The sequence below is a fragment of the Balaenoptera ricei genome, chromosome 12, assembly GCF_028023285.1.
Source record: "Balaenoptera ricei isolate mBalRic1 chromosome 12, mBalRic1.hap2, whole genome shotgun sequence".
NCBI classification, from domain to species: domain Eukaryota; kingdom Metazoa; phylum Chordata; class Mammalia; order Artiodactyla; family Balaenopteridae; genus Balaenoptera; species Balaenoptera ricei.
The window spans coordinates 21,017,457-21,044,481 of record NC_082650.1 but is presented as its reverse complement, the minus strand read 5'-3'; the positions used below and the strand labels follow the sequence as shown (position 1 = coordinate 21,044,481).

The 27,025-nt window shown below is 40.8% G+C and overlaps 1 protein-coding gene across 4 annotated transcripts in view; it reads left to right on the top strand.

The window, feature by feature from the left end:
* Window positions 1-27,025, top strand: part of UTRN (utrophin) — a 501,645-nt gene that overhangs the window by 19,440 nt on the left and 455,180 nt on the right. Inside the window, exon 1 of one of the 4 annotated variants that reach the window (XM_059941062.1) lies at window positions 25,744-25,890. The exons of the other annotated variants lie outside the window; for them this stretch is intronic. Coding sequence (XP_059797045.1) covers window positions 25,839-25,890 — 52 coding nt within the window. The 5' untranslated portion in view covers window positions 25,744-25,838. Of the gene's footprint in view, window positions 1-25,743; window positions 25,891-27,025 lie in introns of those variants that run through there. 4 annotated transcript variants of the gene reach the window in all.

Sequence of the window (27,025 nt, the reverse complement as noted above, 5' to 3'; positions counted from 1 at the left end):
TCTCAACCACTGCGCCACCAGGGAAGCCCGGGAGCGTGGAGTCTTAACCACTGGACCTCTAGGGAAGTCCCCAGAATTAATATTCTTAACTTGATTAATTTTTACATTTTAAAGGTAGTTTTTTACTCCTTAGTTACATTGACTACTGCTGTTTTTCTAAAGTATTGCCTCTTGGTCAGTTTATTTAGGTAACTGAATTGAATTGTTTCAATAGCATTTGTAATTTTTTCCATATGTATATTCTGAAAGAAAGGTCATGCTGCAGAAAAAAAGTAGGTTAATTAAAATGAGAATAAAGAAAAAGGTTATTCATATTTATTTAGTATAATATAAAAGTTCTTTGAAAAGGTAGCAAAGAAAGGTAATATTAATCTCATCTTAAAGGGAAAATAATAATCTTGGACAGCTAAAAGAAAATCTACGTGTGAAAAGAGCCTGGAAAACTATTTCAGAGGAACTTTAATTGAAGAATAGGATGTTTCATGTGAGGATAATGTCATCCTGTAATACTAATTTCAGCTTCAACAGATAGGATAGAGTAAATGCAAATTGAAAATAAATTAAGAACAGGTATTGAGAAATGCCTTCCATTTAGGGAATAATTAAGTGGTGGAAAGGTGATTGGAGTTCAGTCAATAAAGCAGGGGCGCTCAGAAATCATAATTATTCAGGTAACAAATGCTTTTCTTAATGTGATGCTCTGCCGTGGAGGTTTGAGGAGTAGAAAAAAGAAGAGGTTATTATTGTCATGTTGTTTTTCTTTTGAGTTCTATCTTTCAAATCCTAATACAGTAAGTCCCCTACATACGAACCTTCAAGTTGTGAACTTTCAAAGATGCGAATGTGTGTTCACATGTCCAATCATGTAAGTTAGTTCAAGTGCCTGGTGTACATTGTCACATGTGTGCATCCTCTACAAGTGGTTGTGCTTTTGTGTACTTTACTGTACAGTACTGTATAGAGTACAGTAGTACAGTATCTTTATTTCAAGCCCAGGATATTCACTTGATGCCAGCCCCTGTATGCCAGCTGTTGTACTCTACTACAGTACTTGTCAAGGTACTGTACAGTAAGATTTAAAATGTTTTCTATATTTTTTGCTTTTTGTGTATTATTTGTGTGAAAAGTATTATAAACCTATTACAGTACAGTACTATATAGCCAATTGTGTTAGTTGGGTACCTAGCCTAACTTTGTTGGACTTACAAACAAATTGGACTTACGAACGCACCCTTGGAATGAAACTTGTTCGTAGGTAAGGACTTACTGTATTCAGTGGGCTAACTTTAAATTCCAATATAGAAGCTGGTATTTCAGAATGGTGGTTCCCTTGACCTTTAAGGAGAAACAGAAGGGCTTATTTGAAAATTCTGCCTTGTTGGGTTGTGCATTGTGGTTCCTAAGGTTTTGATTTGGCCAATTTAATTGTTTCTCTAGGCTGTGAATATGGCTTTAAGCTTCAGCTTTATTTTATGTTATGGAGATTGTTAGGGAAGGACTTATTTGTCTGTATCTACCTATCTATCATCTGTCTGTCTATCTATCCATCCATCCATCCAGCCAGCCAGCCATCCATCCATCCATCCATCCTATCTGTAAAAGACATTTTGAATAGCATGTTGTTGCCTTGCTCCTACTATATGGCAAGCACTTGGACTGGCACAGGGTGACTAAGACACAATTCCAGGGGTCAGTTATCTTTCACCTAGAGAGGGCAGTTGCACAAGCTTTTAAGTAAACAGGCTGAACAGGCAGTTAGAATTTTAAAAAGTGAAACAGCACAGGATGCTGTGTGAGCTCCTGGGAGGGTTAGCTGATGTCTATGGGCCTCAGGAAAGCCACCTAGGGAGAATGGATATCTAAACTAAGATCTGAAGAGTGAGTACAAGTGAGAGAAAAAGTTGGGAGGTGGAGGTGAGGAGGGCTGTTAAGATCGAGGGAATCATTGACATGTCAGAGGTTTGGAGGTAAGAACTGCAAATCAATCAGTGTGGCTGAAGTGGGATGTGAGAAGTAAAGATAAAGGCTGGAAAGTTAAGCTAAGACCAATTAATGAAGAGTCTTGTAAGCCACGATTAGGAGTTTGGATTGTATTCTAAAAGTAACCCTGAAAGAATTTTTTTAAATTTAAAATTTAACATTATTTAAAAAATATTGAAGCAGTCAATATAAGTAAATATTGACGTAGAGGAAATGATATACCAGATATGTGTGCCCTCATTTGAAATGTATCAGCTATTAATATTTTGACACATTTGCTTTAGAGCATATGTTAAAGACCTAATTATATCAACATTGATAAATCTTAAAAATAATTTTAAGTATAAACAAGCTGCAGAATGTATTGAATGGTACCATATATAAAGTCCAGATATCCTCAAATTACGATGTAGTGTTTATGTATTCATAAATACATTCAAAAATACAAAAATGTTCATGGAATTATAAACACTGAATTAAAGATTGTGGACTTCTCTAGAGATAATGGGAGAGGAGGGTCTTCAACTGTGTCTGTAATTCCTCAATGAAAATAAAAATAGTATCTGAAGCAAATATGCAATAATGCTGATTTGTAAAGCTGAGTGATGATTGCCTTCATTTCAGTTGCTTGGAAGTAGAATTTGAGACAGAGATTTGTGTGCCCTTGAGAACAGTTCCTAAAAGAAACAAGGGAAGAAGGTTTGGGTGGAGGGAAAAACTGAACTGCAGTTCAGTTACAACAGGGGCACCATCTGATTCCATAGGGAGCCCTGGAGCTGGGGTGGTTCTTCAGAGGTTTCCCCAAGTGAGACCATGGTGTTTAGTCTTGGGACTCATGTTTTGACCTGTATACTGACTTTAGGCTGCCCCTGGGAAGGAGATGAGGTGAAAGTTTGGCCAAGCCAGCTACCTTCAGCCAGCTGCCATTCCTGGAGTGATGCGCAGCTATGAGCCCTCAGCTGCCAGCGTTTTCAGCTGCTGGCGGAACGAATGTATGAATTGCCGTCTGTGTAGTGCACCGTAGAATCCCTTACAATGATGTACGTTGTGCCATCTTACTATTGTCTATTTGCAGGTTTGAAATATTTCATATTTTTTCAAACCTCAGCATTAAAAAAAAAATCCTCCAATTTCTAGGTACTTCTCAAACTACTCCTCCAGCACACACAAACACACACCCCATAACATAAACCCCAATTCAAATATCTGGTCACATACTTACTATTTGTTTTTCTCTGGCAATTGGAGATGCCCTCCTCTCTCTCACTCCTGGTTTTAGGAGGTTTTGCTGCCTCTGAGAGGTTTTAAACAGATGGCTGATCTGATCAGATTTACTCTTTAGGAGAATAGATGACTTGGGTTGGGGCAGTGGATGGGGCAAGGCTAGAGGCCTGGAGGACCACTGTGTGACCGTCACAGTTGAAGGGGGAGGGGTATTGCTGGCCTGAACTAAGGAGTGGTGGTTGGGATGGAGAAGAGGGGAGAGTTGGAAAGCTTTAGGTAGGAGATAGCCTTGATGGGATAGAGTGGTAGGGAAGAACTCTGCTTTGTGCCTTCAACACCTGGCAGGTGAAGCCTTTCTGTTAAGGTTTTTTTTTTTTTTAATTTTATAGCTACTTTATTTATTTATTTATTTATTTTTGGCCGTGCTGGGTCTTCGGTTCGTGCGAGGGCTTTCTCTAGTTGCGGCAAGTGGGGGCCACTCTTCATCGCGGTGCGCGGGCCTTTCACTATCGCGGCCCCTCCCGTTGCGGGGCACAGGCTCCAGACGCGCAGGCTCAGTAGTTGTGGCTCACGGGCCCAGCTGCTCCGTGGCATGTGGGATCTTCCCAGACCAGGGCTCGAACCCGTGTCCCCTGCATTAGCAGGCAGATTCTCAACCACTGCGCCACCAGGGAAGCCCCTCTGTTAAGGTTTTGGGGGGACGGAGATGAGTAAGGGGATGTATTCTTTCTATCTATCTATCTATCTATCTATCTACCTACCTACCTACCTACCTACCTACCTACCTGTTATCTGTGTCTCCCAAGAGAGTGGCCTGGGCTGGGATCACATCCTTGAAAACTGGCAGCTGGAATCTTGACTATTTTCCTCAGTATCTGTAGAACGCTCTTAAATATATCCTTAAAATGTCTCAAAATTTCATAAAGAACTGTTTTATTTCTCTTCATATTGGGTTGGCCAAAAAGTTCGTTCGGGATTTTAATGGAAAAACCCTGTATTTTCTGAGATTTTTGACTGACCCTAGAATGAGCATCTGGAGAAAGGGTAATTCAAGAGATGGTAGATTATGGCAGTGGAAGTTGAGGAATAAGAAGTGGTTTTTGATTTTTAATATTTTTAGCAGATATTGGTAGTTTACCCCTTGGGAATTGACTGCATTTATCTCCCAGAGTCATAGGAAACCGACTGGCAGATGTTATTCTAGCTGACTTGGTTAGCTCGGGGAGGGAGTGGAGAGGGTTATTAAGAAATGCTTGTAACATGTACAGAATTTTTACAAATGTGCCTCTGCACATTTTCAGGGAAAAATTACCACAGTTTTCATTTTTTTCTCAAAGGAGGCCTACGAGTCACCAAAAAGTTGCGTCTTATTAGAGTTGCCTCTTGTGGGTTTCAGTCTTTTCTGATGGGAATTAAATTGGTGATCTGACATTCTGGCATGCGTCTGGGGACCCACACTATTGCCACAGCTCAAATTCTGGGCCTTATGTTGCTTCTGTTGTCTCAGAGCCATTCAAACAAAAGACCTGACTGTCAGAATTAGGGTGAGTAGACACAAAGTTTGAAGGGCAAAATTTCTGATAATGTTTGACCCAGTTTTGCATATAATGAATTTTTATTTGTTGATGAATCTTTCCCTTTTGTTGCTAAAAGTGGCAAATAATCAGACATAAATGACTAATTACCTGTCTGGTTCAGAATTTTTTTTTTTTTTTAATAGAGGGAAAGTCTTTTTTTTTTTTTAATTTATTTATTTATGGCTGTGTTGGGTCTTCGTTTCTGCGCCAGGGCTTTCTCTAGTTGTGGCAAGCGGGGGCCACTCTTCATCGTGGTGCGCGGGCCTCTCACTGTCGCGGCCTCTCTTGTTGCGGAGCACAGGCTCCAGACGCGCAGGCTCAGTAGTTGTGGCTCACGGGCCTAGTTGCTCCGCGGCATGTGGGATCTTCCCAGACCAGGGCTCGAACCCGTGTCCCCTGCATTGACAGGCAGATTCTCAACCACTGCGCCACCAGGGAAGCCCCCAGAATTTTTTTTTTAATTAGTGAAACTTGTGCTCAAGCTCAGGTGGAGTGGGATCACAGTGCTTTATTTTTTCTAACATCAAACATTTTTCAAAAATGTTGATACATTTGTCATTTGAAAACAAGCCAAACAGTCTCTCCCGTACTCATGGAGTAAGAGTAGTGGTCCTCACCAGAGGACCCCACTTCCTGATGATCTTTCTGGTACCTCCTTTCTCCCACCCTCTCTTATTCCTGGAGAGGTCAGGTCGTGTCCCCTTTGCTTCCATGTCACATCCTGACCAGACCTCCCAGCTTAAGTCTCATGTCATTGAATTGCATCACCCACTAAATCTCATTGTTGGGAGGGCACCCATCACTCCCTCTCATTTCTCGGTGATTTTAGCTCTTGATTCACTGTCACTCTCTCTAAAAGTTACTCTTTTAAAAAAAACTTTTGGTTACCAAAGGGGAAGGGTGGGGGAGGGATAAATTAGAAGGTTAGGATTAACATATATACACTACTATATATAAAATAGATGAGCAACAAGGACCTACTATATAGCACAGGGAACTATACTCAATATTTTGTAATAACCTGTAAGGGAAAAGAATCAGAAAAAGAATATATGTGTGTGTGTGTATACACACACACACACAAACACACACACACACACACACATATGTATAACTGAATCACTGTGCTGTATACCTGAAACTAACATGATATTATAAATCAACTATACTTCAGTTAAAAAAAAGTTACTCTTGTTTTAGTGATTTTAATGTAAACATAGATGATTCTTCCAACACTCTACTCTCTCAGTTTTTGAGCTTCTCTTTCTAGTGTTCTTGTCGTCCACTTCAGTGCCTATGTCCTGGCCAAACCATATCATCATTTAGGACTGCAACTCCTCCATAATCTGAATTTCAAGTGTCACACTTTCTGCCCAAAGCATCTTATATTTCTAGCTCACTCCCTCTTTTTTTTTTTTTTTTTTTTTTTTTTGCTGTGCCACATGGCTTGTAGCATCTTAGTTCCCGGACCAGGGATTGAACCCAGGACCCCTGCAGTGGAAGCACAGAGTCCTAACCACTGGACCACTAGGGAATTCCCTAGCTCACTCTCTCTTTTATCATAAGTTTAGCAGTCTCTGCTCCAGCAGGGCCTGTAATCTATCCATCCCACTACCATTATGCTCTTGCCCATGCCTTCGTGTCCTCTGTTTGCCCTTTACTGAGATTACATGGTCAATCGAAATCACTCCTTTCTCATGCCTTCAATTCCCTTGCTGTCCTTGCTTCATCACATCTCTGTCAGACTCCACCCCTGGTTAAATCTAACTCTACACCTATTCTGTACCAGCCCCCATGCAGAGGAACATGACTGGAGAAAAACACATCCTTCCTTCCTTGCCTCAGTGTAATTTATGATCACACGTGAGACCTTAGTGCTACTTGGCGACCATCTCCCACTGTTCTACATGATTATTTCATACCATCTCCTCTTTCCTGAAACAATCACCCCTTCCTCCCTATTCTGACTCTTAGCTCATGACTTTGCCTACTCTTGTCCTAAGAAAATTGAAGTCAACTGAAGAGGAATCCACAAGGTCTGACACCACATCTACCTCTAACCGGCACCCACCCAAGGCCACCCCAACCATGTAATGGTATCCCATCCTCTCTTGCTCACTCGAGGACATCTTCCCTCTCCCTTCTGCATCCCTACTATTTTCCTCTCTAGTGGATTTTTTCCATCAGCATACCAACTATTATTTTTATTCTCCCACCTCTTTCCAAATGTCACCTCATTTCTCTGTTCCCCTTTATGAAGGACTTCCTCAGAAGAGTTTTATATACACAGTTGCAATTCCTCTCCTTTCATTCTCTCTTGAAACCACTTTAATGGCACTTAAGGGCATAGCCCCTACCATTCAACTAAAACTGCTCTTAGCAAAGTTACTAGAGACTTCCCTATTGCTAAATCCAGGGGTCAGTTCCCAGTCCTCATTTTGCTTGATCTCTCAGTAGTGTCAACACAGTTCATCATTCATACCTCCATGAAACACTTCCTTGACTTGGCTTCCGGGATATACTACACTCTCCCAGTTTCCCTCTCATTCTTCTTTGCTGATTCTTCTTCCCAACATTGGAGGATCCAGGGTATAGTCCTTGGACCTCTTCGTTATCACCACTCGCTCTCTTTGTCATCTCCCCAGTTTCATGGTCTTAAGTGCCATCTGAACACTGGACTCGCATTTCTATCTCTGGCCCAGACCTCTCCCCCTGAGCTGCATACTTGTATATCCAACTGCCCGCTTGGCATCTCCACTTGTATGTTCAAATCTGAACTCCTGATCTCCCCCCACAAGCCAAACCTGATCCCACAGTCTTGCCCATCTCTCCTAAAGGTAGTCTGATTCTTCCAATTGCTCAGGTTGAAGGTTGAAAATTTTGGAGTCATCCTTGCAGTCCTTTCTTTCTCTTATAACCCCATCCAGTCCCTCAGCAAATCCTGTTGGCTCTATTTTCCAAATACTGTTTATGCAGAATCCTGTCGTATTTTACCATCTCCACTGCCACTGCTGTGGTCTAGGCCACTGTACACTTGCCTGAATTTCTGCACTCACCTCCTCACTGGTCTCCCCACTTCCGCCTTGTCCCACTAAGGCTGGTCTGAACCAGCAGCAGAGTGAGCCTATTAAAAACAGAAGTAGATTTTGTCATTCTAGGTCCACAATTCTGCAGCCACTTCCCATTTTACTTATAATAAAAGCTAAAGACCTGACAGTGACCCACAGGCCCTGGGTGATCTGGAGTTATCTCCCCTTGCCCTCTTGCTCCTTGTACAGAGCCAGCCCTCCCAGTTCAGGGCCTCTGCCCTGGTGGCCCCTGCCTGGAGCACTCTTCCCTCGGGTAATCGTATGGGTGACCACCTGATTAAAAGTGTAAACCCTCCTTTCTTCAGCACTCTCCACCCACTTTACCCGGCTTAATTTTTTCCCATAACACTTCTCACCCACTAGCATACTCTACAATTTACTTGTTTGGTTGCTGATGTTTGCCTCTTTCCACTAGAATGTAAACTCCATGAGGGCAGGTCTTTTGTATGAATTGAATTGCTAGTATCTAGAACAGTACCTGACACATGGTATGTGTTCAATAAATATATGTTTTTTGTTGCTTTCAATAAACGTGTAATCCCTGAAACAAATACCAGTTTCATCTTTATTATATCTTTATTTTACTGATTGATTAGCTCCGTGTTAGCCTATGACCGTTTCCCAAATGCTGGTTGACAGACCACTTGATCTTTTCAACACTCAGACATGAAATGAGAAGACTAAGGCCAATATAATGTAGATACATGTCAGTGTAAGGTTGTCAACTGCCTTTTGTTTTCCAAGATTGTCCTTTATTCGGAGACTATGTTAACTTTTTATTTGGCACAAAAATGACAATTTAATGAAATGATGGTGATAATTTTTCTATGAGATGAATTCTGGCAGTAGGAAGCTATCTTTAGATTAAGCACTCTAAAAGGACCCAGGTATAGGGCTCTTGACGGTAAGGATGCTAATACTTTGCTTTGCTGTCTTTCCTCCCTCTCTCCCTTCCTTCCTCCTTCCCTTTCTTCCCTTCCTCCCTGCTTTTATTCCTCCTTCCCTCCCTCCCTTCTTCTCTTTTCTTTCTTCCTTCTTTCTTTTCTTTTGCCTTAGAAGTCTTTCTGAAAACAAGTCTTAGCTGGAGGCCCATTTTAGGAATGCGACAATGCATTGCTGTTCTCTTTAACACAGGCTGACAAACGGGGTAGTTTTTAAGGGATGGGAGTGGCCGGAAGCCCACCTCAGGCCCCTGAGGGTCCTTCATGGTTTTTGGAGCCTAAATTAAAATCACTGCTTTAGTTGATCAATTGTAGAAAACCTGGACACCCTATTAAAGAGAAAGAACTTACCTTAGTCTCAGAGAGTTAGGTTCTATTTTTGTTCTTCAAATAACCAGGTTTGTGACCTTGAAATAATTAGTCAGTTTCTCTGTACAGTTAATTGATTTGTTTGTAGGGTAAGGAGTGTGGGCTAGATGATCTAACACTGATGGCTTTAGAAGCTCCAGAGAACCAAATTGTTAGCATTTAATTGTCAAAGCTGTGTTAGGGAAGGGTTGTGTTTTGTTACCTTCTTCCTCATTGCTATAATTTCAGTTTTGTTTGCATTGATCTTGAGACTGTCCCAAATATTCTATACACATGGATTCATACAAGCAATATTGTTGTTAGGATTATAGAAAGGATTATATGATAGCATTTGGGATAAGCATTTTATCTCTCAATTGGGTTAGGGATCAAGTATAGCATGATATTATTTCATACAATATTTGAAAAGCAGAATAAGAAAATCCTACTGTATTTAAACATTTTATCAGCACTCTCTTGTAGTGACACTATAGGGAGTGGTTCAAAACCGTATCAGAAGACGTAGTCTTGAGTCTAAACATGGCCACCCATTGGCTGTGTAAACCTGGACAAATTGCTTAGCTGCTCTGTGCCTCAGTTTCCTTATCAAAAAAGTGGGCATAGTAATAGTACCTCCTTCCTCCTTTTGTTGTAAAAATTAAATTAATATATGTAAAAGTAGTTTGGTACATAGAAGCACTCAATAAATGTTAGCTATTACTACCATACGAGTACTTATTATAGTTGTGGTTGTATTCTTTCCAATCTTTTTAAATAACATGTAACAATAGCTTTAATCATATCACACGAGCAAAATTTGTGTCTTTATTTTTTAAGTATATCTAAAATTTTGCTTTTTTATATTCAATAAGAAAACATTCTAGGATAGACTGAGCATTTTCAGGTCATTCTATAGACTTTTTGATGTGCTATGATTAATTCTCATTTGGAGCTCTTTTATTTATTTTTTCTTGTGTGTTTAACTTTATATTTTATACATTTTTCTGGTAGGATTTTTGAAAAAAATAATTCTGCATGCATACAAAATCCCTCCTCCCTTTCTGCATTTTTTTTTTCTTGCTAAGGCTTGGTTCTATAGTCTTTTGTCTGAGATCACTGTAGTTGACTTATGTACAAGTCTCTAATTTATAACCAGTTTATTTAGATCATTTGCAGATATGTTACTTAGAAAGAGGCTAAACCAAAGAAACCCCAAATTCAGTGGCTGAAACAAGAGCAAAGCTTTTTTCCCCCTCACCTTACAGCTCAGAGTTGGTAGGTGCCTTGGTGTCTCTGCTCCATTTGGTCTCTCAGGGATCCTGGTTCCTTCTTTCTTGTTATTCTGTCGTCCTGCAGTGCTGTCTCATCTTCTTGCTTGCGGCTGCCCCTCAACACTCTGTCCAAGTTCTAGTCCAAGGAAAGGGGAAAGAGAAGGAGTAAAACATAAGCAATTTCCTTTTTGAAGGATGTGACCCAGAGATCGCATCCAAGATTCCTTTTGCCGTCCCATTGGCTGCAGCTTGGTCATGTGGTCTCTTCCAGTGGCAGGGGAGGTTGAAAACTGTGATTTGTGGTGGGTGGCCATGTGCTGAGCTAAAAATTGCAGGAGAACAGGGAGAGGGCTGGGTGTCTGATATCAAAAAGAAGAAGGGGAGAATTGGATAATGCCAAGTATACTTTCATAACAACTTGGTGGGCTAGTTTTGAATTTAGAGTTCTCTACCTCCTAAGAGCTCTATGCCAGAACATGGTGGCCGGGAAAGCTAGCCTTTCCCCTTGTTTTCCCATGTCTGTTCCATTCTGCACTGAGAAGGGCCTTGTGCACAACTTGGTGGTCACCCTGGCCAAACCTCCATGGTCTCTCTCCCACTTGCAAACTGTGGTGTGGCTCACCCTTGGGAAGTGAGCTGAGGGCTCATTTGGGCAGTAGAGGTTGCATGGGCTCTGGGTGCACATGTCTCCTTGGCCCTTTGTTCTCTCCATCCCATGGGGAGGAATGGGGCAGGAAGAGGCCAGAATAGAGCCCCCCAAAAGGGCAGTGTTGAAGGCAGGGCCCTTCTTGTCTAGGTCAGAGGGCGGTACTATAAAGGGAAACATTAACTTGATTTCGTTCTTAAAGTTCTCCACTTTCCCCGTCTACTGCTCATTTTTATGCTTCATTTTACTCATATTTATCATTTATAGTATGCATATTATATATTTAATCCACTAAGAGTGGAGTATCTTTGGAATGAATGGAGTGTCATTTTAATGGATGTTAAGTGTGGGGAAGGACCCAGTGAAGGAGGCTGGAGAATATTCACTTATTTAGCTTAATGTTTTCAACAGCTTAAAAAAAAACCCCTTTGAGTGGCCCTTGTGATTCCATGGCAGTTTGCCCAGACTCGAGGGAGCCAGTGTTGGGAATGAAAACTAGATTCACTTTGAAAATTTAGAAAAAAAAGTGACTAAACAAGTTATAAGAATGTGCTTGATGGCTTGTGTCCTCTGAGAGCAAGTGAGGTACTGCAGCAGGCTTGATTTCCAAATCCCCTCTCTGCTCACCCCTTCAGCTTTTCAGCCTCTGACCCTGTGCCTGGCCAGCTTAGACCCAGGACCTGAATCCTGCCCTGCCCCAGGGCTGAGCCCCTGCTGTGCTGACAGCCTGTGACAACTTGCTGATGGGAAACGTAGTTGAAATCCAGCATATGAAACTGCTCTTGGGTTGATTCAACAAACCACCATCTCCTTCAGTTTAGGGATGGGTTATGATACACCCTCAATCCCTTATCCAAAACCCTTGGAACCAGATGTGTTTCAGAATTAATGATTTTTTTTGGTTTCAGAGAGCTTCTGGGACATATACCATATATGATGTAACGTCTCTGGGGGAGTTTGGGACAGCACCCTGTAATTAAATAGATTAATATTTCTGCATTAACATGTATGAATATTCACACAAATGGAACACAAACGAGGTTGTAAATAGCCTCAGGTCAGTTCAGGTTGTGTTTCGCTGCCAGATGGGTTATGAGAAAACCTTTGGTTTTCAGAGCTTTTTGGATGCGGGCCTCGTGGGTGAGGGATTGTGCACCTCTGATGGTCACTATTTTCTGTGTTTACTCTGTGCCAGACACTCCCATGTACTGTGTTTTGTAGTGCTCACAGCAGAGCTGGGAGAAAGGTATTTTATTATCCTTTCTTCTTTCTCTTTCTCCCTCTCTCTTTCTTTCCCCTGCCCGCTCCCTCCTTCCTCTGTCTCCGTCTCTCATTCTTTCTTTCTTTTTACAGATAAGGAAACTGAGGTTTAGTGAGGCTGAGTGACTTGCTTGAGATCAAGAGGAGGGGCTTGGATCCCTGGTCTGGGCACTTACTGTGCTGTGAAAAGTTTCTGATTTGCTTGTTTGAAACTCTAAACTATAAGTTGGCCCGCAGGATCTTATGTCACATTTCATGGTAGCTGAAAGACAGGACAGCACTAACAGCGCCATTAGAGGTAATCATCCTTTATAACATTGTTTCTTGATAAAATGCCTCTTAGTTCACCCAGCAGGGCAGGGAGCAGGGTCGGGGCACTGGGCTTGTCTGTAGCTGATCGTTATGACTCCTTCTCCAAGCCTGGCAGGGGCAGTGGGTCAGGGCACTCTTCCAGGGCTGATGGGAGTGTGGGCGGGACGTGGGTAAAATGCAGGGCAGAGAGGGGAAGGTTTGGGTGTTTGGTGTGATAGAAGAGGTCGGGGAAGGGGAAATGGGCTGAGATTCCGACACTACTTGGTCAGGGCCCAGCTCCGGACTCTTGTTCCCATAGCAGTTGCCATGGGCGCTGCAGGAGGAGGTATCGGAGAGGCGGTGAGTTCTTTGGGTCTGTTAGGGTTGCTGCTTGGCGATGTTTTGTCTTTATGAATGGTAGGTCAAAGCAGTCCCTCTAGGTGGGCAGTCGGACAAAGGCCTCCCCTCTGGAGAGATGCACACGGTCTGCTGGACACACTTACTTAGTGGGCTGTGCCTTTGTGCAAAGAAAAAGGTGTTCCTTCTCCTCAGAGTCCCTGGGCTGGCTGGGTTTCAGCCTCTCTGCCCCCTGGCCCAGTGCCTTCATGCAGTGTACAGACTTCATACCTGAATGTGGCAGCTTGGCATTAGTAGACATCTGCCTGAAAAGCACTTTGTCCATGTTAGAATCCTAGGAATTGTTTTATGATGATCCAGAGAATAGATGTGACTACCATTTGACAGATGCGAGTGCCGTGGCCCTGGGTGCTGCTTAAGAGTTTGTGACTCCTGGCTCCCTGGCTTCCTGGTCAGGGCTATTTTCTGCCCACTCCCTCCTCCCGAATGGAAGATGCAGCTTTGGGATTACAGCATCTGTTTTCCCCAGTGTTTCATCTTTCGCTACTCTTTCATTATTGTATTAAAAATGGTAGAGCGATATTGATTATTATTTGGAGGAAGTGTCAATTGTTGGCTTTGACCAACCTCATAGCTCTCACTCCTGTAGATTGGGTTACAGTGGGCTCATTGGTGTACCACTGAGTGGGGAAATGCAGTTATGTTAAAAGAAAACGTCAAAAATTAGAAGGTCTGCAAAAATATATGAATATACCGATCCCTTTGTTACAGTGTCTTCATTTACAGGACCCTCATTTAAAATTCCACGTAATTTGTTAAACTTTTACTTCATGTAATGTAAGGGTCCAGGAGTCTTAGCCAAAGTCAATTTCTTTTATGGGAAGTATCTGGATATACATTAACCTTTTAGAATTGTAACTGGTTAGTTACACCGTAAAAGCTAGCAATGTGTGACCTAATTGATTGCTTGCTAAATCCAGAGAACATGAGGAAAATTAATTTTAGGTTGAGAAAGTATTTCCTAAAAGAGAAGGAGGCAGAGAGGTCAGCTTATGTGCTGGGACTTTTCACATACATTATTTCATTTACTCCCTAAATTGATTCTATGGGGAAGATATAATTGTTTGTTTTGTAGACTGGGATACATCTGAGTTGTTAGTTAGGTCGTACAGTAAGTTTTATGTAATATTTAAAAGACATACCCCATCTGATTCCAGATTCCTACAGAAAGTCACATATGAAGTAGAATTTGGAAAAAAAGAAATCAACAAAAGTGCAGAGAGGAGAACAAATGAGTTGATTAGTAAGATAAAGCCAAGAGGAGTTAGTACACAGACATTCTGCTTGCATAAAATGCAAAAAATAATAAAATGCCCTGTCCCATTATTAAACTTTGGATGCACATTTGTTTGTCTATTAGGCAATGCCCTGTCCCATTATTAAACTTTGGATGCACATTTGTTTGTCTATTAGGCAATGCCCTGTCCCATTATTAAACTTTGGATGCACATTTGTTTGAGTGTCTATTAGGCAATGCAAAGAGAGAAATGGTTAGTTGATATTACCCATAAATTTTCAAGAAGACATTTACTAATGTGAAACAGTTTTTTTCCATGGCCCTGAGCCCCCAAAAACGTTTTCCCTGGTACCTCATAATGGGACAGTGAATGATACTGAGAAAGCTATCTCCTCAGCTCTTTGTGGTTTCTAGACTAATAGACTCTGACTTGTGACATCCTTTATTGTAAACCAGGTACAGATTTATAAAGTCATTTAAAAAAATAGATATGGGAAGAAGTTCTCTGGTGATTTGCCTTAAATCAGCAACAAATGTAAAAGATCCTGTTATCTTGGTCAGTTATCAAATTGTAATATGAGGATAACACCTACTCTTACCTTTCTTTTCGTTAATTAATTTTAAAAAAAGTGGTCCTCAGACTTTCCTGTCAAGAAACCCTGTGATATTTGATCATATCTCATGGTTACTTTTCCCTCAGTTATGTGTACATTTCTGCTCTGAAAGTCAGTAATTCTTAACATAAGCTTTCTTTCTGGGTTTTGTTCTTTCTTCCTTTCCTGGAAATAGCTTCCAGATGGGAATTTTTTTTTTTCTTTTTCCAAACCTCAAGTCTTTATGTTTTACTATTTTTTTGACCTATTATCTTTTTTTCTAAGTTTCATTTTTGGCTTAGGTACTCTGCTTTTAGAATTTTATTACTCTGTGATATATACTGAAAATGCTTGGCAACTGTTGTGAGGCTGCACAATAATTTTGCTAATGATGCCGTGCCCTGGACTTCTTTGGCACTCCCAGTTCTTTGAGGAATAATCTTCCTTCATTATATTCCTTCTTTCTTACCCCTTTAGGTTTATTTAGAAGATAGCAAGAACTGCATGGTTGCTCAGTTTAATTCCTGTATCACCTCTACTGAAAAAATAGTGAAAAGACAAACTTGCTTGATATTTTTTTGAATGAAAGTGGATTTGTATAATATTCAATTAGGCTTTTTTTTTCTCATTATTCTTTTGTAGTTTTCTAAATTAAGCCACATGCCTTTCACCCATATAATGTCATGGCCCAAGGTAGTGTTTCTGTCCATAAGGTCTTTTCCTTGGGAGTGCTGGTTTTGGGTATGCCAGAGTTTCTGTACCTACGTGTTCTCTTCCTTGATACTTAAGGATTTGTTGATAAAATGCTTTCAATTGTTTGTTTTATGAGACATTCACTTGGTCCTTGAGATTAAGATGATTGTTCTCAAGAGTAACTTGGTTCCCTAGTATCCTTCTGCTTCTTGTTTTCTCGTCATCATTTCTGTAAATAAGGGAGTCTGGTAGGTTTTCCTGTAGAGTTTTATTTTCCATGAGATTTATTTGAGGCATTGTATTTGCCTTCAATTTTTGTCCCAAGTTATGTAAAATTTTACATTTAAAAAATGTGAAATCTGGGGACTAAGTAGAAGGGAAAGAATGATTCTACTAAATTTTAATAGATTTGTAGAGTTGCCGTGAGGATTAAATGAGTTAAGGGTGTTCAGTGAATACTGTTGGAGGCTCTTGCTTTTCCTGTTGTGATTATTATACTTGTTATTTTCTGCCTTCATTCCCATCCTCCTTTTCCCCTTTGCGTCGTTGCTCTTGATGTGCTGCAGGCTGTTGAGTGAGACAGCAGCTACCTCTCTTGGTCCAAGTTACCAGGTCTGGCTGAATGGACTCCCACCCAAGGTTCCGGCCGCTATGTTGGTTGGCACATGCCTGATGCTCACACAATGTGACATTCTGGTTGGGTTTCACAATGTAGGGAGTAAGGGGAGAAGCAGGACAGCAAGGAAGTATATAAACTAAGGCGACAGGGGGCTTTCTGGAGCCAAGGACAGTTTCTCATAGGTAGGATTACTGAGACAAAAATATTAATCAAAACGAATTAGTGTAAAAACATTAATCAAAACAATTAGTGCCACTCACTCTATTTTTCAGCCCTTCCTTTTAGTCTGGGTGTGAAATATTAGCATTCAGGTTGATGATGGACTCGCGTAAGCCTCATTTACTACTGGGAACATTCACCCGAGTCAGCTTTTTAAAATCTGTTGAGTACTTTCTCAACTCCGAGATGCTCCTTGTGCTTTGTTTACCATATTCTCTTATGACCTTTTTCTGCTGATGGGGATGGAGCAGGGGAAGGTGCTGGTTGAAAGCACTCAAATAAGCTTACCGTGTATGGACGGCTGTATGGGCACAGATGTTTGGAGTCAGCTGATAATTTTAAATAATCTCTGTCTCATTGTATTAAATACATTTGCCCATGTTTAGTGTTTGCCTAACTTTAATCTGAAATACCATGTGAAAAGTTTGGTGTATAAGAAGCATTGCAGTAACAAGGAGAGTAGCTTAATGGTTTTTGCCTGCTTCCTATGCCAGCTGCTGTTTAACTGTTTTAATATTATTTATTTACACAAACACCCATATGTGTTTGTACACACATATATGTGTATATACATATGGACACACACACATGAATTTATTTAATTCTCAAAACAGCATTATGAAAGTGGCACTTCTGTTATTATTCCCATTTTACAGTGAGGAAACCAAGGCACAGAGAGGATAAGTAATTTACCCAACATAGCACAGGTAGTGAGTGGCAGAGCTAGAATCTAAACCCAAGTAGCTGTGCCACAGTCTAAATCACTACTCTGTAGTACTTCTCAGTGCTTAGTCCTTAACACCAAACAAATGATAATCATAGTAAAGAAGTCCAAAATTATCTTACTACAAGAAAATCTAAGAACAATATACAGTTGACCTTTGGACAGTGCTGGTTTGAACTGTGTGGGGCTAGTTATACATGGATATTTCTAATAGAAAATACTGCAGTGCTACACGACTGGATGGTTGGTTGAATCCCCAGATGCAGAGGAACCATGGACATGGCAGGGCAGCTGTAAATTATACTTGGATTAACCCCTACCTTTTTCAGGGGTCAACTGTAATTTAAAAAATGGAACCTTGTTTGTGTTTCATAGCATATATGGGCCTTTGTTTGGGATTTGGCTGTTTCTGTTTGTTAAGTAGAGAGTTTAGTTGTCTGGATGTTTATGTGACAAACATCTTTGTGACTCCCTGCATTTCGTCCTGCATTAGTGAGCATGCAGCAAGTGTGTCCACTAGATTTACTGTTCCTCACCTGGGAACCTGTATCAGCTAATCCCCAAAAGTCTGTGAGTGGCCTTTCACAGTGGCCCTGCAGGTAACTTTGTGGTCCAGGAATTTATTTCAACCACCAAACTCACTGTTGTGACTCATCATGTAAGGCTTTTATCTTTCCTTATTAGGTATTGGAAATTAAAGAAACTAACTTGGAAATGTTTTCCACACAGGAACTCATTAAATGAGACTGATATCTTGGTGCTGGAGAAAAAGAAACAGGATTTCATGGACCATTTTACGTCACTGCCTTGAAGGATGCTTGACACATAGGGACTGAATACCTGTATAAAGGATTAACAAGTAGAATACCTTAGGTTTAGGATGTAGGAAGATGTGTAGGGAGTATTTGATTTTGACTTTTTTAGAAGGTAAATTCTGCTAAGATGTAGAGAGTGGCACTATTTGGGCTTGCCTAGGAACTCGAGGACTAATTCCCACATTTACGGAACAAAGATGGAAAGAAGGAACCTTAGTAATTTTTAAATTTGGTGATTGGATTGATTATACTTACTTCAGTAGGCCATTAAATTGTCATAACCACCAGGTAAATTGTGGATTAAATACTGTAAATATTATTCGTAAATATTTTAGTATCATTCATCTCCATTCCTCTTATCAAGAGTAATTGATTATTATAATTGACACAATTATTATCGTTTGAATGAGAGCAGAAAGATCCTCCCACTCTAATGATGTGATAGAAAAGAGCAAGGAAATACATTTTTGAGATACACTGTTTTGAATGTTAGGGGGTATTAAATATTCCTGGATCAGAATCCACGGAGCACAACATTAATACTTACTTTGCTTTAAAGTTTGAAGTCAGTAACAGTTAACGTTAATTTTTAACTTCTGCTATCTCAGAAACATAAAGGTTTAAAGGAAATAAAGGAAAGAACATGTTATTACATTTCTTGCTTTCTTTCATCACTTAGTATCTTTTTGTGATACATTAGAGATATTTCACAACGTTGGTAAAATATTTTCTACGAGCTTCCATGACTTCCAGTGGCTTAATCAGACTGGCTGTACGTGAGCTTCTAAACCAAGTGTTTTAGGCAGAAGTTTGCAATTTTATGAATATGCTGGAAAACCTTACCTTTCTTAGCTTGAGAAGTTTCTATCCTCCTTAGGTAGCCACAGTCAGTTTCACTGGGTTTTGTAGGGAAATATCGACATCCGGCTGAGAAGTTCTTTCTAGTCCAAAGGAAAGTACTGAGTAATTATTTCTGTATTTCAGCATGTTACTATTATGGGAATTGCCTTCTGTGTTTTAAAGCATATTTGCAGTTCTGTGAGGCCCTGAGCATTTGGGTTATAGGAACATCTACATCGGGTGTTTTTTCTTTCATTATTAATGATATACTTAATACAGTTATAGATTTTTTTCTTTAATAAATATGAACTGAGTTTCTGTGTTTATTTTAGCATACATTTTCAGAGATAAAATTCATTTGAATTTTAAAAGAAGTTTTAAGGCAGTTTAGTATTTTCAATACACACAGTCAGTCGGCACTGAGGTCCCCAAATAGCAGCTGTAATTTGGCTGGATTGAATTACTAAGTGTAAAGTAAAATTTCACATTTGAAGATTAAGTAAAAAGTAATTTTATACTATAACTATAAAATTTCATTACATATGAAGTTACTGTATTGTATTGTAAATATTGAATTCCAATTCCAAATTGGGCCCAATCATGAAGAGAATAATTAACTGACAGTTACATCTGATGTTACAGATACTACTGTACAAAGTGTGGTTTGACTTTAACATATTCCGCAAGATTGTATTTTGGAATTAGAGATTGCAAGAGACAGGTCTTTCCTGCACCCTACTGCCATGTGCAACCAGTGCCCAGCTCATGGTAATAAGACCATTTTAGGAGTCTTCCTAAGGATAAATTGAAGAGAGCAGAACTTGTAGTTAGAAGTGAAAGAGTACATATGTATTTATCATTGCTACTGCAGTCATAGCACTAGAGTTGCCACGAAAGGCAAAAAATGAATAAACTTACGTGGCCAAGGGAAAGTGGAGACAAGGTCGCTGTGTGTGGCTGAGGCATCACGTGTTGGAGGATGATGGTAGAGTGGTGACTGCTGAGGGGACCAGAGCAGGGGGTGGCAGCCAGAGGCCTCCTGAAGCACCTCCCAGACTTGGAAAGCACCCTGACTTAAGAGTCACCAGCACAGTCTGAGGTTGGGTCAGGGCAAGTGGAACAAGTTTGGAGCTAAAAACTGTAAACTGTGTACTTTGACTCCCAGATCTTTCCCCTTCATCCCCTCCTGCACAGGAGAACAGAGATTTATACATTCTCTGGACAAATTGAACTCTGCCTTGGGATCCCTGTCCCAGGGGGGATGGTGAGGTTCTGGTCTGACAGCAGGAAGATGAAGGGACATCAGAATTCCTGAAGCTCACCCCAGCCCCAATCAGAGGATGCTTTTCTTGGGAGTATAGTATAGTCACAGCATGGAATTTGATGACCTACTTTGAGCTCAGCAGTTGGCAGGTGACACCCAAGCTCATAGAACTTGAGTATTTGACTGCCTCATTTTGAAATGTGAGGGGCAGCCAGGAGTCAGATGTTGGGGGAAAGCCTCTGTCATTAAGGCCACACCCAAACAACAGGAAAAAGGAACTTAGGGGAAACAGAGAAAAACGGTACATAATATTATATCTATCAGAGATGTGGGAAAATAATTGCATCTTTGAAACAAGAAAATGCTATAAAAAATCAGATTCAGAGAATAAGAGATCATCTTGGAAATGAAAAGTATGATATCAGAAACTGAGAGATTGAATATAAGAGAGTTAAGTTCTTATTCACTATAATAAACATTCTGTAAATAATGTCTGACAATCAGAAAAGAGCAGTGTAAACTTAGTATTTAGAAATGTATAAATGAATGTCAGAATAGATAACAGATAGATGAAAGGGGGCAGCCTCTTGAAAGCAAGACTGAAGCAGGACTACTGCATTTTGTTGTAGTCCTATCTGATTTAAAAAACGATGTGCTTTTATTACTTTGGTAAAAATTGATAAATACGTAATGAGAGATTTACTTTGGAAATCATTTTGTTGAAAAAATTTATTGACAAGATAGAAGATGCGACACAATATTACTCTTTGGCAATCCCGGAAGTAGTATGGTCCCCTAAATTTTTTTAGTCACTGTCTTTTCTCAGCACCTGATTTCTTGCTGCCGTTAGGTATGGTTATCCTAACATTTTCTATAGCTTCTGCCAGGCCTGACAAGCTTCGTGGCTTTCGAAATCATTTATCGTGCATGTGAATTGCAAATATCCAGATTATTTTGAGACAAGCTTCTCACATTGCAACCACATACTTCCCATGTTGCTAGTGTTTATGGGAAGATTTTCTGTTAGACATTGCACAGGTTGTGGTTGTAATGGAACACAAATGTAAGGAATGGGACTTTTTTTTTTTTTTAAAGTAATTCCTTTATTTTTAATTTATTTATTTATTCATTTTTGGCTGTGTTGGGTCTTCGTTTTCTGTGCCAGGGCTTTCTCTAGTTGCGGCAAGCAGGGGCCACTCCTCATCGTGGTGCGCGGGCCTCTCACTATTGCATCCTCTCTTGTTGCGGAGCACAGGCTCCAGACGCGCAGGCTCAGTAGTTGTGGCTCACGGGCCCAGTTGCTCCGCGGCACGTGGGATCTTCCCAGACCAGGGCTCGAACCCGTGTCCCCCGCACTGGCAGGCAGACTCTCAACCACTGCGCCACCAGGGAAGCCCCCGAACTTTTTAAATAAACACTAAGAGCATGCAGACCTTCAAGCTGAAATGGTCTCTTTGCAGCATTTTCTGACTTAGAAATCATTTTTAGAGGTAAGTGGCTTCCTTCGGCTCTTCCCTCTCCCTTGTAACCATGGATGGCTGTTGTGGTAACATGGACATTTACAGAATTTTAGAGCTGGAAGATGCCTTATGGGACCATCTAGTCCACTTCTGTTGCCTGATAATTGACAAAATTCATTCAAGGATGGCGGGGGAGATGACTTTCCCAGGATTACACCACGGCCCCAGACTCAGTGTTCTTTCTGCTTCTCTGGGCTACCTGGACTTCAGGGAAATGTTTTACTCACTTTCCTTCAAATCTCATTTCGTTGTTGTTGGTTGTCTGATGGATTTGTGTCTGAAAAGAGACAGATTTCCAGGAAATATTCTGGTGGGCAGGGTGGGGTGTGTGGACTTCTTGAAGGATTTTAGGTTTATATTTACTGTGTTAGGGGGTTTTGTTAATTTCCTGAAAGAGATGTGACATGTGCTTGTGGATTAAAGCAGGCAGATCTTGGGCTTGAAGTCTTCAGTTTTAGCATAAACAGGGAGAGGGTGAGAGAGAGGGGAAACAGGAGAAGGAACAACAGAGCAGGGGCGCAAGGACTGTTCTTTCCCATTATTTTCCTTTTGGTGGGGGAGACTGAGAAGTAATTTGTGTGAAAGAAAAGCTGTGGTGTTTAGTCTTCCAGAGCAATCTTTACAGTGCAGCTGGGACCTTCTGGCTGCCATCAAGGTTCATGCAAAATTGGACTTTTGCACCTTCTCTGAACCTTTTTCCACTGACCCAGCCCTTAGATGTTGTTCATGGGCCTTCTGACTCCATCCAGGCCTGCCCTCTTCCAGAGCTCCCTTTTTTTATTGGAGTGCTGTGGGTATTAATGGTTGGCTGATTAAAGCAACTCATGGTAAGTGTGTTAATGATTACTCTGTTACTTCTTCTGGAGGGTATGTGCATATTCTCACAGAGCTGTTATAGAAATAAGATGAGGTGAACCTTCAATTGGTAGGTTGTAACTATGGAAACACCTGGTAGAAGTTGGAGTGTGATATGTTTTGTAATCCTACCTGCCTAGTGTCCTTACTTTGCAAACCCCAGGGGCTTAGTGGCTCAAAGATGAGTCTTTCTGGAAGAAAGTTGGAGAAGTTTCATCATTATCAAGAATACATTGAAATGGTGCTCAACATCACTAATTATCAGGGAAATGCAGATCAAAACCACAGTAAGATATCTCAAACCTGTTAGAATGGCTGTTATCATAAAGACAAGAAATAATAACTGTTGGTGATGAGGTGGAGAAAAGAGAACCCTTGTGCACTGTTGGTGGGAATGTAAATTGATGCAGCCACTATGGAAAACAGTATGGAGGTTCCCCCCAAAATTAAAAACAGAACTGCCATATGATCTAGCAATTCCACTGGGAATATATCCAAAGGAAATGAAATCAGTATCTCCAAGAGATATCTGCACCCCCATGTTCTTTGTAGCATTTTTGACAATAGCCAAGACACAGAAACAACCTAAATGTCTACTGACACATAAATAAAGAAGATGGGATATATATATATATATGAATATTATTCAGCCATAAAAACGAAGGAAATCCTGTCATTTGTGACAACATGGGTAAACCTTGAGGGCATTATGCGAAGTGAAATAAGTCAGACAGAGGGGGACAAATACTGTGTGATCTCACTTATATGTGGAATCTAAAAAAAAAAGAAAGAAAAAAACCCCCATCTGAACTCAAAGATACAGAGAACAGATTGGTGATTACAGGGGCAGGGTGTTGGGGGTGGGGTAGATGGAGGAAGGTGGTCAAAAGCTACAAAAATAAATTCTGGAGATTTAACGCACAGTATGGTGACTCTAGTTAAAAATACTGTATTGTGTATTTGAAAGTTGATAAGAGAGTAGATCTTGAAATTCTTATCACAAGAAAAAAAATTGTAAGGTGCGTGTGGTGATGGATGGTAACTAAACTTTTTATTGTGGTAATCATTTTGTAGTACATACATATATCAATTATTTGTGCTGTACACTTAAAACTAATGTAATGTTATATGTCGAGTATATCTCAAAAGAAAGAATATGTCAAGGATATCTGTTAGCTAAACCGTACAGTAACTATTAAACTTGTGAACGTCCCTTGAGAATTTCTTCTTTAAAAGTTGTTTTATACTAAAACTACTGAAATACATATTTTTATTTATTATAAAAAATAACTTCTTAATTTAATAATTCTGTTTATTTTAAATCATCTTTCCTTTAGAAGCGTTTTATTCATTTTCCCAGTGAGTAAAAATAAGTTCAATGCATTAAAAACAGAATATAAGTGTTCCTCGATTCATCAAATGTTTATATCTTATGATGAGGGTATAGATTAGGGTTTTTATTCTTTATCATCACATCCCTTCCTTTTTTGCCCATGGACACCCTTTGGTAGTTTGGTGAATCTAGACAAATTTTTTTTTTTAAGTTTTTAATTTTTTTTAATTTTGGGAATTTTTTTTTATTGAAGTATAGTTTTTTTTCTTTTTAAAGCACATATGGGCTTCACGTTATATTTCTTTTTTTAAAAAATTAATTAATTAATTATTGGCTGCGTTGGGTCTTCATTGCTGTGCGCGGGCTTTTTCTAGGATTGCCGCGAGCGGGGGCTACTCTTTGTGGTGCGCGGGCTTCTCATTGCGGTGGCTTCTCTTGTTGGGGAGCACGGGCTCTAGGCCCGTGGGCTTCAGTAGTTGCCGCACGTGGGCTCAGTAGTTGTGGCTCGCGGGCTCTAGAGTGCAGGCTCAGTAGTTGTGGTGCACTGGGCTTGTTGCTCCCCGGCATGTGGGATCTTTCCGGACCAGGGCTCGAACCTGTGTCCCCTGCGTTGGCAGGTGGATTCTTAACCACTGCACCACCAGGGAAGTCCCTATTGGAATATAGTTGCTTTACAATGTTGTGTTAGTTTCAGGTGTACAGCAAAGTAAATCAGTTATACATATACATATATCCACTCTTTTTTAGATTCTTTTCCCATATAGGCCGTTACAGAGTCTTCAGAGGAGTTCCCTGTGCTATACAGTAGGTCCTTATTAGTTATCTATTTTATATATAATAGTGTGTATATATCAATCCCAATCTCCCAGTTTATTCCCTCCCTTATTTACCCCCTGGTAACCATAAGTTTGTTTTCTACATCTGTGACTCTGTTTCTGTTTTGTAAATAAGTTCATTTGTACAATTTTTTTAGATTCCACATATAAGCGATATGATATGATACTTGTGTTAAAAGTAATTTTACAGAGACGACAACTTGAAGTGGAAATAACTCTTTGTTGCGTGGCCCCTCCCCAGGCCAGGCACTGTACTGGGCATGGTCAACAAAACTGATGAACACTCAGTGTTGGTGGCCGGCCTCTGCAGTGTGTAGACTAGTAGAAGAAACAGACACCAAACTGCAGAATATACAAAGAGTTGTTTCATAGCTTAGGGGATAAATGTCCTGCAGTACTGTGATAGTGCATCATGAGGGGGCTTCACGGGGCCTGGGCTGGGCTCTAGTGGTGAGGGAAGGCCTCCTTAAGGAAGCCAGATTTAAGTCGACACTCGGGTGTTGGCTGAGGGTGGAGCTTGGCCCACGGAAAACCTGGATGAGGGCAGTGATTGGGAATGAAGTGAGAAGAGGGCTGTGCGTTGAGGTTGGCAAAAAGATGCAGTTTGTATTTCACTCGGTAGTGTTTTTACTCCTGATTGAAGAGGCAGAGTTTACCTTTTAGCTTGACAGCATGTATTATTTAGTGTATTAATGGCTAGATCTCTAAAAGCCTTAGAGATTAGTTTAGAGTATATAGGTTGAAAAATTGTAAAATTTATGAGAACAAGCTCTCTTGCAAGAGCTGGACACTTAAGAACATTTTTTATCGTTTAATTCCTAAACATTATTCCTCACCCACGTTTTCATTTGGCACAAATGTAAGAACAAACTCAGGAGAACTGAGGAAGCGCTAGGCTCCTCTGTGTTTGTAGAAATGCATATGCCTTCCTTACCTGGCTATTCCTAAGTAGGTAAGTGTTGTTGCACGTCTGGATTTTAAGGCGACAGGCTCCACAGCCTGGCAGAGGCTCAGATGGAGTAGAAGGGGATTGGGCTGTGTCACGGGGCAGGAATGCAACCATTCTGGTCAGGCCAGTTGGGGAGGGACTCCTATCCCCACGATTCCCACACTGTTTGGCCCGGTTTTAAAATTTGACTCCAGCAAAGCACACTCTCCAGCCACATATCTTTGTGACTTCAGAAAGCATGCACGGTTGGTTTGTGAACCTGAACTACCTTTGGAGGACGTGCTGAGCCAGCAAGAAATGGAAGTGACAACCATATCTACACATGGGGACGGCAAAGGGTCACAGGCAGGTAAAGAAGACTCACTTAGAATGTTATGGTTCCTTAAACTTTTGTGCATTGGTCGTAGAAAGGAAACCTCGGAATGACTCAGTGAGCCAAGAATTAGTGTGAAAATTACTGAGCAACAGATTCTAAATAATTTTGTCCTATGGGTGACCTTGGAATTTTTTAAAAAACATTTTCTTGTAAAAATATTATGAAAGAGGTTAGTTCCGTATAAAGAATCTTACAATGTGAGTCATTAGCGATATTTTGGAAATAGGATTTGCTCTGCTTGCTAGTTGTAGATCTTCCGGAACAGGACAGAGCCACTGTCAGCTTTCGAGCCTAATACCTGGCCTGGCACTTCATGCATGCTTGTGGATTGTGAATGGATTGGAGCCCATATCTAACGACACTCTGAACATTATTCCATCACTGCTCTGTGATGCCAGAAGATTTGTCCCAAAGTGTTTGTTGTATGGAAATCGTATGGGGATAGAAATCATCTTGCCCTCCCCGCCCAGACTATAAATGGGTTAATCAGTTGTAACGGTGGTGCTGTTCCAAACCTCCTAGGCAGAGTAATGAGTTGGCATTGGTGGCCCTTCTGCGTTCATTTGTCCATTTCTGTCTCGGTTTGTTCCCTCACTCACTTGTTATTTATTGCATGTCTGCTGGTGTCGAATTCCGGGATAGACTATTGGGAAACAGAGACAAATAAAGCAAGACCTCTGCTTAGTGGCTTTTGAACAAGCGATTCAGTGCCGGGTGTTAGGGGGTGTAATAGTGGCAAGTACTAGGTGCCGTGGGATCACGGATTAGGAGGGATTCATTTCTGGAGTTTTATTCTTCCCTGGAGAGTCAAGGGATGTTTCCCAGAGGAGGAACCTTCGAGATGGCAGAGGAGAGTGTGGAAGGGAGGGATTCCAGGCCGAGGGGAAAGTGTGTGTCAGGGAAAAGTCATGTTGGGCGAATTGCTTGGTGAGATGCCGCTTCCGCTTCCGTATTTATAAATTAGCCTCCTCTATCGCTGCCCATCGCCTCAGCAGTGGCCAGCGTGCAGCTCCGCAACCCACCTCTTTACAGACTCTTTCCTCTGCCTGGAATACCTCCCCTAGCTCTTGGCTAGCCCCGTCTACTATAATTGGGCATCGGATTAAAT